The 14,676-nt window shown below is 42.2% G+C and overlaps 1 protein-coding gene across 7 annotated transcripts in view; it reads right to left on the bottom strand.

Moving 5' to 3' along the window:
- CEP192 (centrosomal protein 192) overlaps positions 1-14,676 on the bottom strand; it is a 74,008-nt gene that overhangs the window by 37,921 nt on the left and 21,411 nt on the right. For all 7 annotated transcript variants that reach the window (XR_003508471.1, XM_027526090.1, XM_027526093.1 and 4 more), the window contains 7 exons: positions 14,356-14,474; positions 10,937-11,768; positions 10,709-10,835; positions 5,288-5,459; positions 3,566-4,481; positions 2,795-2,943; positions 971-1,201 (listed from right to left, as the gene is read on the bottom strand). Coding sequence is in view for 6 of the 7 variants with exons in the window: in XM_027526090.1 (XP_027381891.1) it covers positions 971-1,201; positions 2,795-2,943; positions 3,566-4,481; positions 5,288-5,459; positions 10,709-10,835; positions 10,937-11,768; positions 14,356-14,474 (2,546 nt within the window). In the remaining variant the exon portion in view is untranslated. The remainder of the gene's footprint in view (positions 1-970; positions 1,202-2,794; positions 2,944-3,565; positions 4,482-5,287; positions 5,460-10,708; positions 10,836-10,936; positions 11,769-14,355; positions 14,475-14,676) is intronic.

Genomic DNA, 14,676 nt, shown 5'->3' with positions numbered 1-14,676 from the left:
TTCTCTGAGTCAAAGAATAAAATGGGTGCAGTGGGAGCAGTTCAGAGACCCAGTGAGGGTGGCTAAACTCACGTCAGGTTCCACCGCAGGCCCTTCAGTCTCTATCACCGGGAAGTATGTTCTGCTCATCCTGCTCTGCACCCAGCCCACCCCCTCGCTGGTTCCCAAATCGTGTTCAGGGTGCTAGTTCTGATTCTACTCACAACCAATAAGACACTGCATGTGCAGCCACACGTGTTAACTAATGCTACAGTCTGTAATCATCCGGTGAGGTTTAGAAATCACTGCTACTTGGCCACGTCCTCCCCCTCCCATGATTCTGATTAGCTGATGTGGGTGGGACCAGGTATTGGGGTGCACCTAAAACCCCCAGTTATTTCAATGTCCAGGGTAAAGAGCCACTGTTCTAAGGAGCCTCCTATCCAGAAGGCACTTCATTGTCCCAACTGGGCTAGACCTAATTTCTTTCACTTCCAGAAAAGGGGAGATTGTAGAATAGGAACGTTTTCAGGTATGGAAAAAAAACTGGAGGAAAGAATCTGAATGTGGTGCTTTATCTCCACACATCAAACTACAGAATGGAAACCAGCCGGAAAACTGGGTTTAATGTTGTACTTTGTTTACACACTTCTTACCAAGTATACCTGTGCTTCTATAAAACAACAGAAATAATTTCAAGTGTCTTGTTTTTGGCAGTGCTCTGCAGCTTGTGGGACCTGAGTTCACTGACCAGGGACTGAACCCATGCCCTTGACAGCGGTAGTACAGAGTCCTGACCACTGGACCAACAGGGAATTCCCAGAAATAATTTTAAATTTTGGAATAAGAAGATATTAAGAGCCAATGTTTAGCTTGATTGTAACTTTCTGGCAGTCATCCACAAATTCATTTTACCCAAATATTACTTCTAAAGTTTACACAGCCTCATTAAAATCCCAGGTGTGACAAAGACCCGCTCACAGAGAGTCACCTCGATCATGGGAGTCTCAGCAATGGCAGTGAGGACAACCCTGCTGGCCAGGGCTTCCGCCTGTGCCACGGTCTCTGCGTCGGCTGAGAATGGCCAAGAAGCAACACTGAATATACATCGGAAGATCCCAGGATCAGACGGTATGAAGAGCACTTTAATCTCTTCTGTGGCATGAGGTCTTATGATGACTCTATTCTTGAAAACTAAACAAGGATAAGCTGAAAAATCCACCTTAAAAAGAAGAGACATGTGGTCTGTTAAGAAATAACTTCACACTGAAAATCAGGAGGAAAAAACAATGAGCTTAAGATCTGTTTTCACAGTCAAACTACCAAATCTACACATGTTAGCTCTACAAAAACACCTATGTCTCACAATTCGATATCTGGAAAAATAAAACCAGTCAAATTTATCAGGACGTTTTTTTTCTTTTTTTGGCTATGTCACATGGCTCGTGGGACCTTTTCCAACCAAGGACTAAACCCAGGCTGAGGCAATGAAAATGCCAAATACTAACTACAGGACCGCCAGGGAACTCCCATAAGGACTTCAAGTTATTTTTACCTCCACTTTCTTTGAAAGGGTGCTGGAAATGGCAGCACTTTCAGCCCTGGACATCACCCTAGGACCCACCTCTCACCCTGGACGTTACCTGGTACCTGGTCTCTGCAGCTATGTGCAGACTCATTTCCAAGGTTCCTTGTCAGGCCTCCAAGTTTACGATTCTGACTCATTCAAACCCCTCCCTCCTCACCCTAAATGAGAATCTTCTTTACTCCCACTTCCAGAGACAACATTCCCTCCTACATGCTCCTCCACTCTCACCACCTCTCACCCTCAACCCTTTCTCCAGCCACTTGTTTTCCTCTGCCCTCAGGATCAGAGGGGAAGAGTCGGGGAAAAAAGAGAGAGAGTACAGTCTTATTAATTAGGTAAATCAAGGTCATCACTAGGAGCTAAGAGGAAAGAGTAAACCCGCCCACCAACATCTGTCTGTGAGGAGCTGCTGACAGTGATTCCCATCCTCCCCACTTGCTGAAGCCCACAGGGTCTAGAGTCTAGAAGTCAGTGGCTGTGATGGATCATGTGAGAGACTCCTATTCTCATGTTGAAACTGTGTTTCCAGGCATTTCAAACGGTCATGTTAAGGACCTCCCTGGTGGTTCACTGATTGAGTGCCTGCCTTGCAATATGAGGCATGTGGGTTTGATCCCTGGTCAAGGAACTAGGCTCCCACATGCCTCAAAGCAACTAAACTCATGTGTTGAAACTGAGTCCACATGATGCAATGAAGATTCCAAGTTAGGAGACCTGACACAGCCAAGTAAATAAACAAATAGATATTTTAAAAAAAAAGAAGATCATGTAAGAACACATTCAGATAAATTCACTTAACAAAAGCAGGTATAGGGTCCCAACAGTAACTTGTTTCTTTTAGGGGTTTTGTTTTGGTTTTTTGGATAAATGCAGCAATTTATATTCAATCACATTGAACAAAACCAGCAGAGACCAGAACTCAGAGCTCCAGTCAGGGATTTAAAGGATAGCACAAAAAGCACATTTACATGATTTTATAAACAAGTGACAATGAAGTATCATGGTTAATAAATAAACAGGAACACCTGGTAATATCAGAAACAAACTCAGGTTTCACTTTCATCAGAAGTACTACAACAAAAGAACCAAGATAAAGACACCTTACAACACCTCTGTGTCAAGTGCAGGGTGGGGACAAGCTCCCTTCATCAAGGGAGAGGTAGGGAAAGAAGTCCAGATCAACCTTAAGGTGACCACTCAATCAGGAGAAAGACACAGGGAGCTCACCTTTTCACCGTCAACACTGACACTGAGAACCCCGATGCTGACCTGCAGCCAGCGGTCAGCGGGGTTCAGGACACTGAGGTAAGTTTGTGAAGCAATGCCAACACAGCAAGCATGAGGAAACTTTAATTCCTCGGGCACACTTACTCTCCCTGGAAAGAGAAAAAGCAGAGTCAAAACCCAGGAAAGAGAAAAAGCAGAGTCAAAACCACACCCAACTTAATTAAAATAATAAAAGAACTCCAAGCTCAGAGCCTGAGACAGAACCAGAGAGACAAAGACAGTAGATTTACCTGAGTTTTTACATTTTTCTAGGGCTACTCAGGAGAAGGCAATAGCACCCCACTCCAGTACTCTTGCCTGGAAAATCCCATGGATGGAGGAGCCTGGTAGGCTGCATCCACGCGGTCGCTAAGAGTCGGGCACGACTGAGCGACTTCACTTTCACGCATTGGAGAAGGAAATGGCAACCCACTTCAGTGATCTTGCCTGGAGAATCCCAGGGACAGAGGAGCCTAGTGGGCTGCCGTCTATGGGGTCGCACGGAGTCGGATACGACTGAAGCGACTTAGCAGCAGCAGGGCTACTCAGGGACCCTTGCACAGAAATATGGTCATGTTCCAAATTCAGGATAAAGAAAAAAGCTCACATGAAATTCACTCTAATCATTACTTCCTTGAAACAAATCAGTTTCAAGGTCCTAATTGAGAAAATAATTCAACCTTTAAATAACAGCAACCAACAATAAGCAGCATCAGAGTAAAAGGGTCTTACCAAGTCCTGACACCACTGCTGAATCCCATGGCTCAATTCCACAGTCTGGATGGAGAGACTGCACAGGAAGCACTTTGGCTGCATTCAGAAGGTTCTGACTGAGGGTGTCAGAGTACAGGTTACAAAGGGAAGAGGAGGCCATCAACCCTGAGCCAATATCCTGTCCCAGGCAGAGGCCTGCAGTCACTGAGTGCTGGACATGCTCTCCCACAACGGCAGGGTGACAGCTTCCTGGGAGCCCACAGGAGAGCCCACAGGCGGTGGCACCACAGGCCCGGCAGCGAGGCAGGGTGGCACTGCTGGCTGCAGGCAGTGCCCCAGAGTGCGGCTGGGCACTCGGAGCCACGGGGAGGGGATAGTGCACTGAGACTGCAGGACCTGTGAGGGGCATGTGCTGCCTCATGGGTGCAGGGCCGCATCCCTCGGTGCTGGGGACAGAAGGGACAGACGTCCGGTAAGGACCCTGGCCACTGAATTCACTGTCAGTAGCTGATGTGTCTCTAGGAGTCACGTGCCCACCGTCGAGCACAGGTGCCTGGCGGGACACGGGGAGGCACGGTATGGCCAGTGTGGCTGGGTGGAGGCTGGATTCACTCCGCAGAGCTAGGCTGACCTGCTCCAGGTCACCACGGTCTGAGGTCAAACCCGTCGCACTGGTCTGTGACCGATCTTCACTCTTGGAGGAAGGCAGTCTACTGGAGCTAAAGTCCAGTTTTACATCTTCAGGTCTGCTGCTCAGAGAAGTCGTTTCAGTCACTTTTTCTGTGTCCAAGTTCTTCTGGATAATATACGATAATGCTCCTTTTCCTCTACTTTGAAATGGACTTTTTTCTCCTAACTTATCCGCAGCCGGCTCCTGAGCTGGAACTGGACTGGCCCGGATAATTGTGGTGCTCAACTCACTGGTGATATCACTCTATGTGACAGAAAATGTTCAGAAATTACCCACAGATAAAATGAATATTACAAATGCAAACCATGCTGATATACTCTCAAAGAGCAGAGATCTACATGACATCACGACTCTTAAAAAAAAACAACAGGCTATAAGGGTAGTAGTTTCTGTAGCCGTGAAAAGCAGGGTTAAGAGTTAGAAAATCTGCATTCATTGTTTTTTGGCAACCCGCTCCAGTATTCTTGCCTGGAGAATCCCATGGACAGAGGAGCCTGGCAGTCTACTAAACCACCACCACCACATTCCCTGTTTTTACCAATTACAGAACCAGAAACAAGTAGTTTTGTTTAGTAATTAAATGTCTCAAACGCCCAAATTTTACATCTACGACATCGTGGCCTGGCCTGCCTTCCTCTCACCACATATACAATTCAGTGTGGCCATGAATCAAATGCAGGTGTGTTCTGTGATTCCCTCTTCCCCACACCTGACTCCAGGTAGGCCTCATCGAGCTCTGCTGGACACGCTACCAGCTGAGGCTGTCCGTTACCTCCTGAAGCTCCCACACTGCACTTCACTGCACAGCGTGTCTTCGTGTACTCCACCAGACTGAGAGCTTTTTGAGGGCAGACACTAAATATGTGTACCTGCAGTGCCAACCCAGCACAAGTAGCTGTCTGAGCAAAATATGTGGGCATGCACGCACGCGCACTTACTTTAAAGGAAAAAGAGAAACCAAAATTAGTCAGCCCTGAATTCAAGTCTGAGTCTTATAGCAGTAAGACTTCAGAGGTAAGTGTGAGTAAAGAAGTGACAGAAGTGCTTACCTTGCGGTCATCAAGGACACGACGTGAGGCCATGGAGGGACTAATGCTCTCCTGCTCAGACACGTACGTCAGCCTGCTGACACTGGCCTCTGGACACGTCAGCTGGGACAACTCCCTCTCACAGGGGCCCTTCTGTGGCTGAGCTGCTGAACCAAAAGACTCCAGGGCACACCTGGGAGAGAGAATACCTGTGTCTGGACTTGTCCACCCCTTCACTTAACATCATCTACATGGCAGAAAGCCCTTCCTGCTTGCCTACAACCCCATCAACCTTCACTTCTGTCTGTCCTAGTTGCCATATACAACTCAACCCTGGATTCATTCTTCTTACCCTTGATTACACCTTCTTACCCTTATCTAAATCTGTGAAGTATAGTCCCATTGAATGAAGTATCTGGTAAGCTACTAAAAAAAAAAGTCGTGGCAGTTTCATTAATAAATTCCATATAAAATCCCTTAACAGTGTTAGCTTTTCATTCAACAGTTAATGAAGACCTGATATAGACCAATAAACAGAGAACTCTGCAACTCCTGCCCCAAAGAGCAAAGCAAAAACAAGAATCTCGTGGATGAGTACACAGAAATGGGCAGAGCTGCACCATGGTGGGGAGATAAAGGGCCCAGCTCCTGGCTGATCATCAAGCAGGCACAACCAAACCCCTGTACTCAGGGGCTATACATCAAGAGATGAGTCCTGAGGAACATCACTATCACTACTAAAGCAGGGCATCTTATAGGAGAAGGAGGCTATGGCAGTTAGGGTACAGACATACAATAAAACACTGGGCAACTGTTTAAAATCATGCAGCTGAATACTACCAACTGGCTCAGAAAGATGTTCAGGATATATTAAGTTTAAAAAAAAAAGTAAGCAATAAATAGTAAGATCCCACATACACGTTCCACATTCCATCAATCCCCAGCACAGAGCCAGGCCAGCCTGACAGAGGAGGGACCAGGCTTCCTCTTGAGGAAGGGTAGGAGACACACTGGGTGGGAAACACCATCAAAGCTATCTTTGCAAACAGCTGCTGCACCCCTGCAAACTCCTCCACTTAGCTTCAAGTCCGTAATTAATTGGACTGAATTTTACTCCCCCCTCTTCTTTTTCCCCCACAAAGTCTGAATACTCAGGTGGGCAATGGATACAGAGAGAAAACCCTATTTTGAATTCTGGATTTTTACAAGGACCAAATCAAGACAGTACTGACCCAACACTAGTGAATCTCTAACCAATGCAAACAAAATACTAATCAACTTGCTTCAGGCCCACTTTAGCACTGAATCACACGCACCTGCGTGGGTTCTATATGCACATGCACACACATGTGCACAAACGCACACACAGTCATACTCACACAGACAACATGGGGTGGCAGGAAGAAGAGTTCTGGGTACTGTAGCGCATGCTGAGTCTAGCTCCTCTGGTCAAAAGGAACAGAAGCACTGAGGCTTTTATTACCTCAAGCAATGAGAACTGAACTGTAAGAACACACAGAAACAAAAGGAGAGCAATTCAGGATGCCAGACTGGTGCCAGCCACACAGAGACTCAAGGCAGCAATGTTCCTGCCAGAAGGTGAGTGGACACTAAAGACCAGCAGCAGAAGTGCTGGCAAGCAGCATGGTCAGCAGACAACGCACTCTCACCAGAAAGATGTGGCTGCTCAACAGATCAATGTTCTGACCGACATTTCACCGTGAATGTTAAGAAACTTAATGAATATGAGTTGGAAGAACAAGAAAAAAAAGACTAAAAACACGAAAGCCATTTTACAGTAAAAAAGTACAAGCAGGATTTCAATAAAAAGAAATGAATACAAAATGAATGTTCATACTGGCAGCCATGAAAAGCATAGTTGGTACAGCAGAAAATCAGTAATGCTGAGTAAACACTTGAACGGCTAGGCTACTCCATGATACAAGGAGAATGCAGAGATATGAAGATGAGGAGAAAGAAACAGGTGGGGATGCCCCGAAAGGCAGTCCCAGCTCTGGGCATCTCAGGAGGAACAGGTCACAGGAAACAGGAAATGAACTCTCCTCAGGGGAGAAGAGTAAACGCAGCCATGAAATTAAAAGACGTCTGCTCCTTGGAAGAAAAGCTATGACCAATCTAGACAGCATATTAAAAAGCAGAGACATTACTTTGCCAACAAAGTTCTGCCTAGTCACTATAGTTTTTCCAGCAGTCATGTATAGATGTGAGAGTTGGTCCATAAAGAAAGCTGAGCGCCGAAGAACTGATGTTTTTGAACCGTGGTGTTGAAGAAGATTCCTGAGAGTCCCTTGGCCTGCAAGGAGATCAAATCAGTCCATCCTAAAGGAAATCAATCCTGAATATTCATTGGAAGGACTGATGTTGAAGCTGAAGCTCCAATACTTTGGCCACCAGATGAGAAGAACTGACTCACAGGAAAAGACCCTGATACTGGGAAAGATTGAGGGCAGGAGAAGGGGACAGAGGATGAGATGGTTGGATGGTATCACTGACTCGATGGGACATGAGTTTGAGCAAGCTGCAGGAGTTGATGATGGACAGGGAAGCCTGGCATGCGGCAGTCCATGGGGTCGCAAAGAGTCACACACAACTGAGCAATGGAACTGAACTGAACAAAGGGAGAGACCACCATGCACAGGGAGCACCATCCAAGAAAAGCAACTACAAGACACAGACATGTACACTTACACTGATGACAGGAAAAGCACAGGCGCAACAGCAGGCAGATAAACTGGAGCCAGAAGTTCGGCCTTGGCAGGAAGGGCTGTCCTGCAGCAGAAAGGACAGGAGGACGTGGCATGCCCACCCGCAGAGCATGGCAGCAGCAAGGAGGACAAGTGACAGCAGAATGAACCTCAGAACCTGCTGTGACCACCTTCTTTCCCACCAAGCCTGCCATCTGGCCCTGGATGAGCGGTGGGGATGCAGGTGGCTGACCCTCAGAGAGGAGGAAGCTCACCAAACCCATGGCCACTTTAGAAAGGGCAACAATGCTGTTGTCAAAGTGTCTGACCACATGCCAAGTTCATGAGAAAATTTAGCATCTCCCTAAGGTATGTTTCCTACACTTAAAGAATGAGTGTATTTTCTTAGGCACACAAGATAAAAACAGGTGGGTCCAAGTGTAAGAGCAGCCAGCCCAGCATTTTGTCTCTGATCATGCAGTAAAGGGCACGGTGAAGGGAAAAAAATCATAATAAGTCTTTATATGGCACTTAGTTTTTATTAAATGCCTGTATATACAATTTAAAAATATAAAAACCATAGAAAATAAGATAATATTGGAAAATACACAGGAGTTAAGAAACAATAAAGAGAATACTGAAAGGAATCTAGAAAGCAGAAATGTGAAATGCAAACAAAATGAAAAAGAAATTAAGAAAGAAGCGTTACTATTGTGATGGAAAAGCTCTGTGTCTCGAACTGTGGAGGTGGTTACACACATTCACACCTGTGATAAAATGGCACAATTCTAGCCACACATCATGCCCAGTACAAGTTCCTGGTGGTGATTCCGTGCAAGAACTAGGGAAGCTGGGGAAGGACACAGGCTCTCTCTATACTAGCTTTGCAACTTCCTTTGGCTCTAACAAGTTCCTCAAAAAAGGGGGAAAAAAAAAAAAAAAAGGATTAAAGAGAAAATAAATGCAGAAGTCGAGCAAAATTTGGTCAGGACCAATATTTTAACAACTAAAATAATAATAATAATAATAATAAACCTTCCTGATAAAAGGAAGCTCGACTCCAAATACTAAAGGGGCACTGCATGACAAGGCGCTGCAAGGTGGCTGTGAAGTCAACACAGAGACACAGCCCAACGAAGTTACTAGACTCAAAAGATCTCATTAGGCTCGAAAGCATCTTTAGCATAAAGCTTACAAAAAAATCATGTCAATTGTGAGGCAAAAACTACTGCCATATAGAAAGTTTACTTTATTAAATGTAAGAATTCTTTCTTTGATGGCTTTATAAAAGATCTTTTATATGTTTCTTTAAGGAAAGATTTTAGTAAGCTGGAAATTTTACCTAAGCAGTGAAATTATCATGAATATTTGGTATTTTCAAACAAACTGAAATTACATTTGATATCCAAGTTTTACCTACTAAATGCTGCCCAAGCTGTTCCTGGATTTTATATATCTTGGGAAACAGTCTGGGTAAGCTGGAGCTAAGAATTCACAAGAGCAAAAAGTACAAGAGAGGAAAAACTTTCTAAAGACTAGAAACTGTACAATTCATGTCACAAAGGGCTATTCACTCTCTTTAATACATCCAGGGATCCAAGAAATGGAGACAAGAAAGACTAATAGTCCATGAAGGCAACAAACACAAATAAGTATTTGACATAAAACACAAAAAATGCTCATCATTTAAAGTTACACTGAAATAGTATTTTTTTCATCTATCAGACTGTTGACAATAAAAAGTTCAATAAGCGTTCTGTTGGTGAGGTTGTAGAAAAGCAGGCTCTTCCCTAAATTGCTGGTGGAAAACTAAACCAACACAACCTCTAGGGAGGGGTTGCACTGATTTAAATAGGAACATAAACAAATATACTCTTTGTCCCAACAATCATTTCTAAGAATTTATCCTGTAACACATCCACCTACACACCTATACATAAATACACATAGACACATCTGATAAAGCACTATATTTAAACTGTTCAAAGTTCCATGGAAACACACACATACATATATATGTGTAAACTTTTGAAGCAATGTTGACTTACATCATTTTTGAAAAATTAAAAAGTGTCTATAACTTGAAGATTAAGTTAATCTATAGACTGTGTTCAAACATGTAAAATATTAGCATTCTTATCCTAACCTTTGAAAAAGCACCTACCAAACTCATTAGTATTAAGAGCACAAACTAACACTGTTAAGATAAAAAAATAAATCCAAAATTAAGTTATTTAAAATGCTGATAAGAAACAGTGAATTGCATACCTTCATCACACACAGATATAAGAGCAAGTCAGTAAGATCCTTTTAGAAAACAGGTTGCCAATCTGGAAAGCCTGAAAATACTCTTATTCCTGACTTGGTAATTTTACTTCTGAGGAAATCAGTTACAACACAGAGAAAAATTTTATGAGGAAAGTTGTTATCTCAATATCATTAAAATGGCAAAAAAAAAAAAAATCCAGCATCCCCAATATCTACCAAAAGCACCAAATAAACCATGACAGATCCATTATGCAGTTTATAACATTAATTTTCTTTTAAATTATTGTAAGTGAAAACAGCAGAGTATGAAAATTTGCAAAGAAATATGGCTTGAAAGAAACTCACAAAATATAATTGTTAGGTCTGAATGATGAACCTATAGTGACTAGTTTTCTTTACATTTCATTCCAATTTTCCTATACTGAGCATGTATTTTTATTACAAAAAAAAAAAAAAATTAAGCACCTACCCTGATAAACTAGTTCCTGAAATTTCACTAGGAGAAGAATGACTCAGTGGAGAAGTGGAAGGTCTGAAGCTGTCCTCGCCGTTCTCCGAGCCTTGTCCACCGCGCTCAGGAGAGGGACTTTTCAAATCTATCAGAAAGATGTATTTTCCAATGAGGACACAGAAAAAAAAAACAAAACAAAACATTCCATGCAATTTCTTGAGTGTGACCAATTACTGTGACACTTACCAACACGTTTAGGTGAGATTATTGAATGGTTTTCAAAAGCCACGTGCTTTTCACTGTTACTTGTCTCACCAATGCACTCATTTTGCCTCTGGTAGTCTCTACTCTCCTGTAGGCCTTTACACTCTTCTGACAGCCAGAGAGATGCTACTCTGGGGTTCCCAATGACGGAGCAACTATCAGAGGCTGGAATGGGTACGGAGGCAGCTTTTTCACCATCACCAGAATCTGGGGATTTATGGTCAATGGAATGTGTCTTCACATCAACTGCTGTACCCTCTCTCTCGCCCACATTTGTAAGAACTGAATTTGAAGAGCTAATTGTTCTCAACGATGCCTGATCCACGCTGTCTCCACTTTCACCATAAAAACCGGCTGCAGTGCCTACCTCTGGCTCCCTTACGCTTATGCTAGTAGCACCCAGGTCCACCACATGGATGTTGTGTGTAGTCCGCTCTTTGGACAAAGATAAATCCCAAATACCAGACACACCAGCTCTTGAAAAGTTGTCCAGCCCACCTTCATACTGACTAATGTCTGTTTTCTTAAGGTATCTCTCCATATCAAATGTGCTGGATCCATTACTTTTTTCCAGATCATTAGGTAAGAAATGAGACACAGCAGAATAGTGCCTTTGTTTACCATCCTCCTGACAAGTCTTCTCTCGGGTTTTATTTGAAAGTGCTTTGATCATGGTGGCAAGCTGGAGAGGGTCAGCGCTCACTGACGCTTCCGCGATGGCAGAAGCAATGGTGCTTATCCTCAGCACAGAGTCACTCTCGCTGGGCAGCTCATCTGTATGTCTCTGAGGTTTGCTGCTGACAAGGAAAGTGTCCTAGAGATCAGAAAGTTCACATCAGTTCCATGCACATGCACATATTAGTTTAATCTTTATTTGTAAGTGCTACATAAGATCTAACAGCAGCAAGAAATTAATAGTATACCAGTTGAATCTCCCAATGAAAAAAAACAGCTGCTATCAACTTTAACTGCAGAGTACTAGTTTACTTACAAGGTCCGATCATCAGCTGTTCAAAAAACATCTTCTGGAGTTAAACGCTAAAACTGAATCAGAGAGTAACTGTAAACCAAAAAAATTAAACTACTGAAACTGAGAAGCCATTGAGTCACAGTGATTCCAAGTATATTCTTGGTAATTTCAGTCAACTATTGGAATTATTTATAAGCAAGACAGAAACAGAAGCCATGGGTAAAACAATGAAATGGAACCAACAACAAAGCAATATAAACCTATTTAATATTTTTTTAAATACTAATTAAGACTTCAGCCTCCAGGAATAGTAATGCAAACCAACTCTGGCTGAGAGTAATCAGAACAACACAGCATGTTCAAAAACAATTCTGAGAAGGTACTAGACAGCTAAAAAAATGGAATGAAAAATTATGGGGCCAAAATCCAAAAGAAGAGAGAATCCCAGAGGGGTGAGCCCAGTCCTGGGGATGCTATTACTCAGGGTCTCTGCTGCTTCAAGAGGGGTCTACATCAGGAAGCTTATGAAGCTAAGAAAATAATTTTTAAAAAAGAAGCTCAGAAAAGTGGCTCTTAAGGGAGTAAGAGTACAAAAATCAGGTTCAGAGTCTGACAATGATAAGGGAGAGGTGGTGATCACAGTGAACATCCACACTTTAGGACAAGACCACAGAGGGCTACACTCGAGGAGTAAAGGTGGCTTAGCTCTGAACAGCTCGATCCCAGGAACCAAATTAAAGCAACCTAAAACTGCTGGGGTTCCTCACTCAGAAGCAAGTAAAAATCCTGTCTGGAAGGTATCTCCCATGGACTCAAATATTTCACCAACTTTTCCTTTAAAAATCTACTCACAGTGCTCCAAGGTAATGCGTCCCACATTCCAGAAAAAGAGAACTGCAGAATGCAGACAATGGACTCTGAGTCTAAAACACATCTAAAACATCAAATCTAACAAAACCTAAAACATACTTAAGGAAATAAAAAGTAACATTAAGGGACTTCCCTGTGGTCCAGTGGCTACATTCCCAGGGCAGGGGGCCCATGCTTGATCCCTGGTTGGGGAACTAGATCCTGTGTGCTGCAACTAAAAAGATCCCATGTGCCATAACCAAATACATACATACATATTTAAGAAAAACAACAATGACACTGACAACTCAACAGAAGACGAGAAATTATCAAGAAAGAACTAAATGTAAATTCTATAATTAAAAAACACAATAACAAATCAAGAACCCAAAGGACAGGTTTCACAACTTAGACACAACTGAAAAAAGAATCAGACTTGGAAGAGAAGTCTGAAAAAAATAATTCAGAATGCAAGAGAAAGTAACAGAAAACACAACAGAACAGAAAAAATATAAAAGAAAAAAATACTCAAAGTTTAACATACTTGTTAACAAACATACACCAAACAAAAACACGTTTCAAGGATAAAGGTAAAATAAAGATATCTTCAGACTGACAAAACAGAGTATTCATTACCAGTAGTCCCTCACAAAACAAAATTGTAAGGGTATTCTTCATGCAAAAGAAAATTAATCTTAAATGGAAGGTCAGAGATACACATTGGTTGTATGTAATAATAGTAATCACCATCAACATCATCATAACCTCTTATGGGGTTTACAAAGAGAAATAAATATAAACAACAGGCAATTATAAGACTGGAATAAAGTAAACTGAATGTTTTATGATACTTTTAATGTTAAGGAAGAGATAGGGAAAACCAAAAAACCCCAACATGGACATGAATTTGAGCAAACTCTGGGAGACAGTGGATAGGGAAGCCTCATGTGCTACAGTCCATGGGGTCACAAAGAGTTGGACATGACTTAGTGACTTGAACAAAACAATAAGAAAATAGCCAACATACTTTTATTATAAAACTACACTATTTAACAGTGTCATACTGATATAAGAAAGATTTCAAATATCCATCAACAGTAGAGTAGATATATCGATGGCAGAATATTGATAGTAGAATACTATACAGCAATGAAAATTATCTACTATACTTATTATAGTTGAATCTTACAAACGTAAGTGAAAAAAAAAAGAAAAAATATATGCTACATACATGATTTCTTACATATAAAGTTCAAAAAGAGATGAACAGGTGACAGTGTTAGAGGTCAGACAGGAGGAAGCAGTCTTCAGAAGAGACAAAAACATGGCTCCTGGGCTGCTGACAATGTTCTCTTTCCTGACCTTGGGTGTACATGGGTATATAAGTTTTGATAACTCACTAAGTTTATGTTTTATAAACTCTTTTGTACATTTACTATACACTGATAATTTTTAAATGATACTTGTAATAAAATTGAGTAAAAAAAAAAGTTATGCATTTTTACATGTGACCTTATCTTGATCTTGTAAAGAATTATGAGAACATGGGTTTTAGCTCTCCCTCATGAAAGGCTTAAAATACCTCTGCTTTTCCTTTATTGGCAGTTAATGTCACATCATTTTCATCCACTTGTGAAATACTCTCCAGTTCTTCAGCCTGAAGTGTAACTGATCCTTCACTTAGCTGTGCCTTTAAATCTCCTGTAGAAAATATATAATACTCAATTTACATCCATAAACTATGTCACAGAGACAATCCATGCAATGAAGTGTGAGGTGAAAGTCGCCCAGTCATGTCCGACTCTTTGCAACCCCGTGGACTATACAGTCCATGGAATTCTCCAGACCAGAATACTGGAGTGGGTTGCTTTTCCCTTCTCCAGGGGATCCTCCCAACCAATAG

This window comes from Bos indicus x Bos taurus, chromosome 24 (genome assembly GCF_003369695.1).
Source record: "Bos indicus x Bos taurus breed Angus x Brahman F1 hybrid chromosome 24, Bos_hybrid_MaternalHap_v2.0, whole genome shotgun sequence".
In the NCBI taxonomy this organism is placed as follows: domain Eukaryota; kingdom Metazoa; phylum Chordata; class Mammalia; order Artiodactyla; family Bovidae; genus Bos; species Bos indicus x Bos taurus.
Note: the sequence above shows the minus strand (reverse complement) of the source record. Positions and strands in the feature narration are given on the sequence as shown.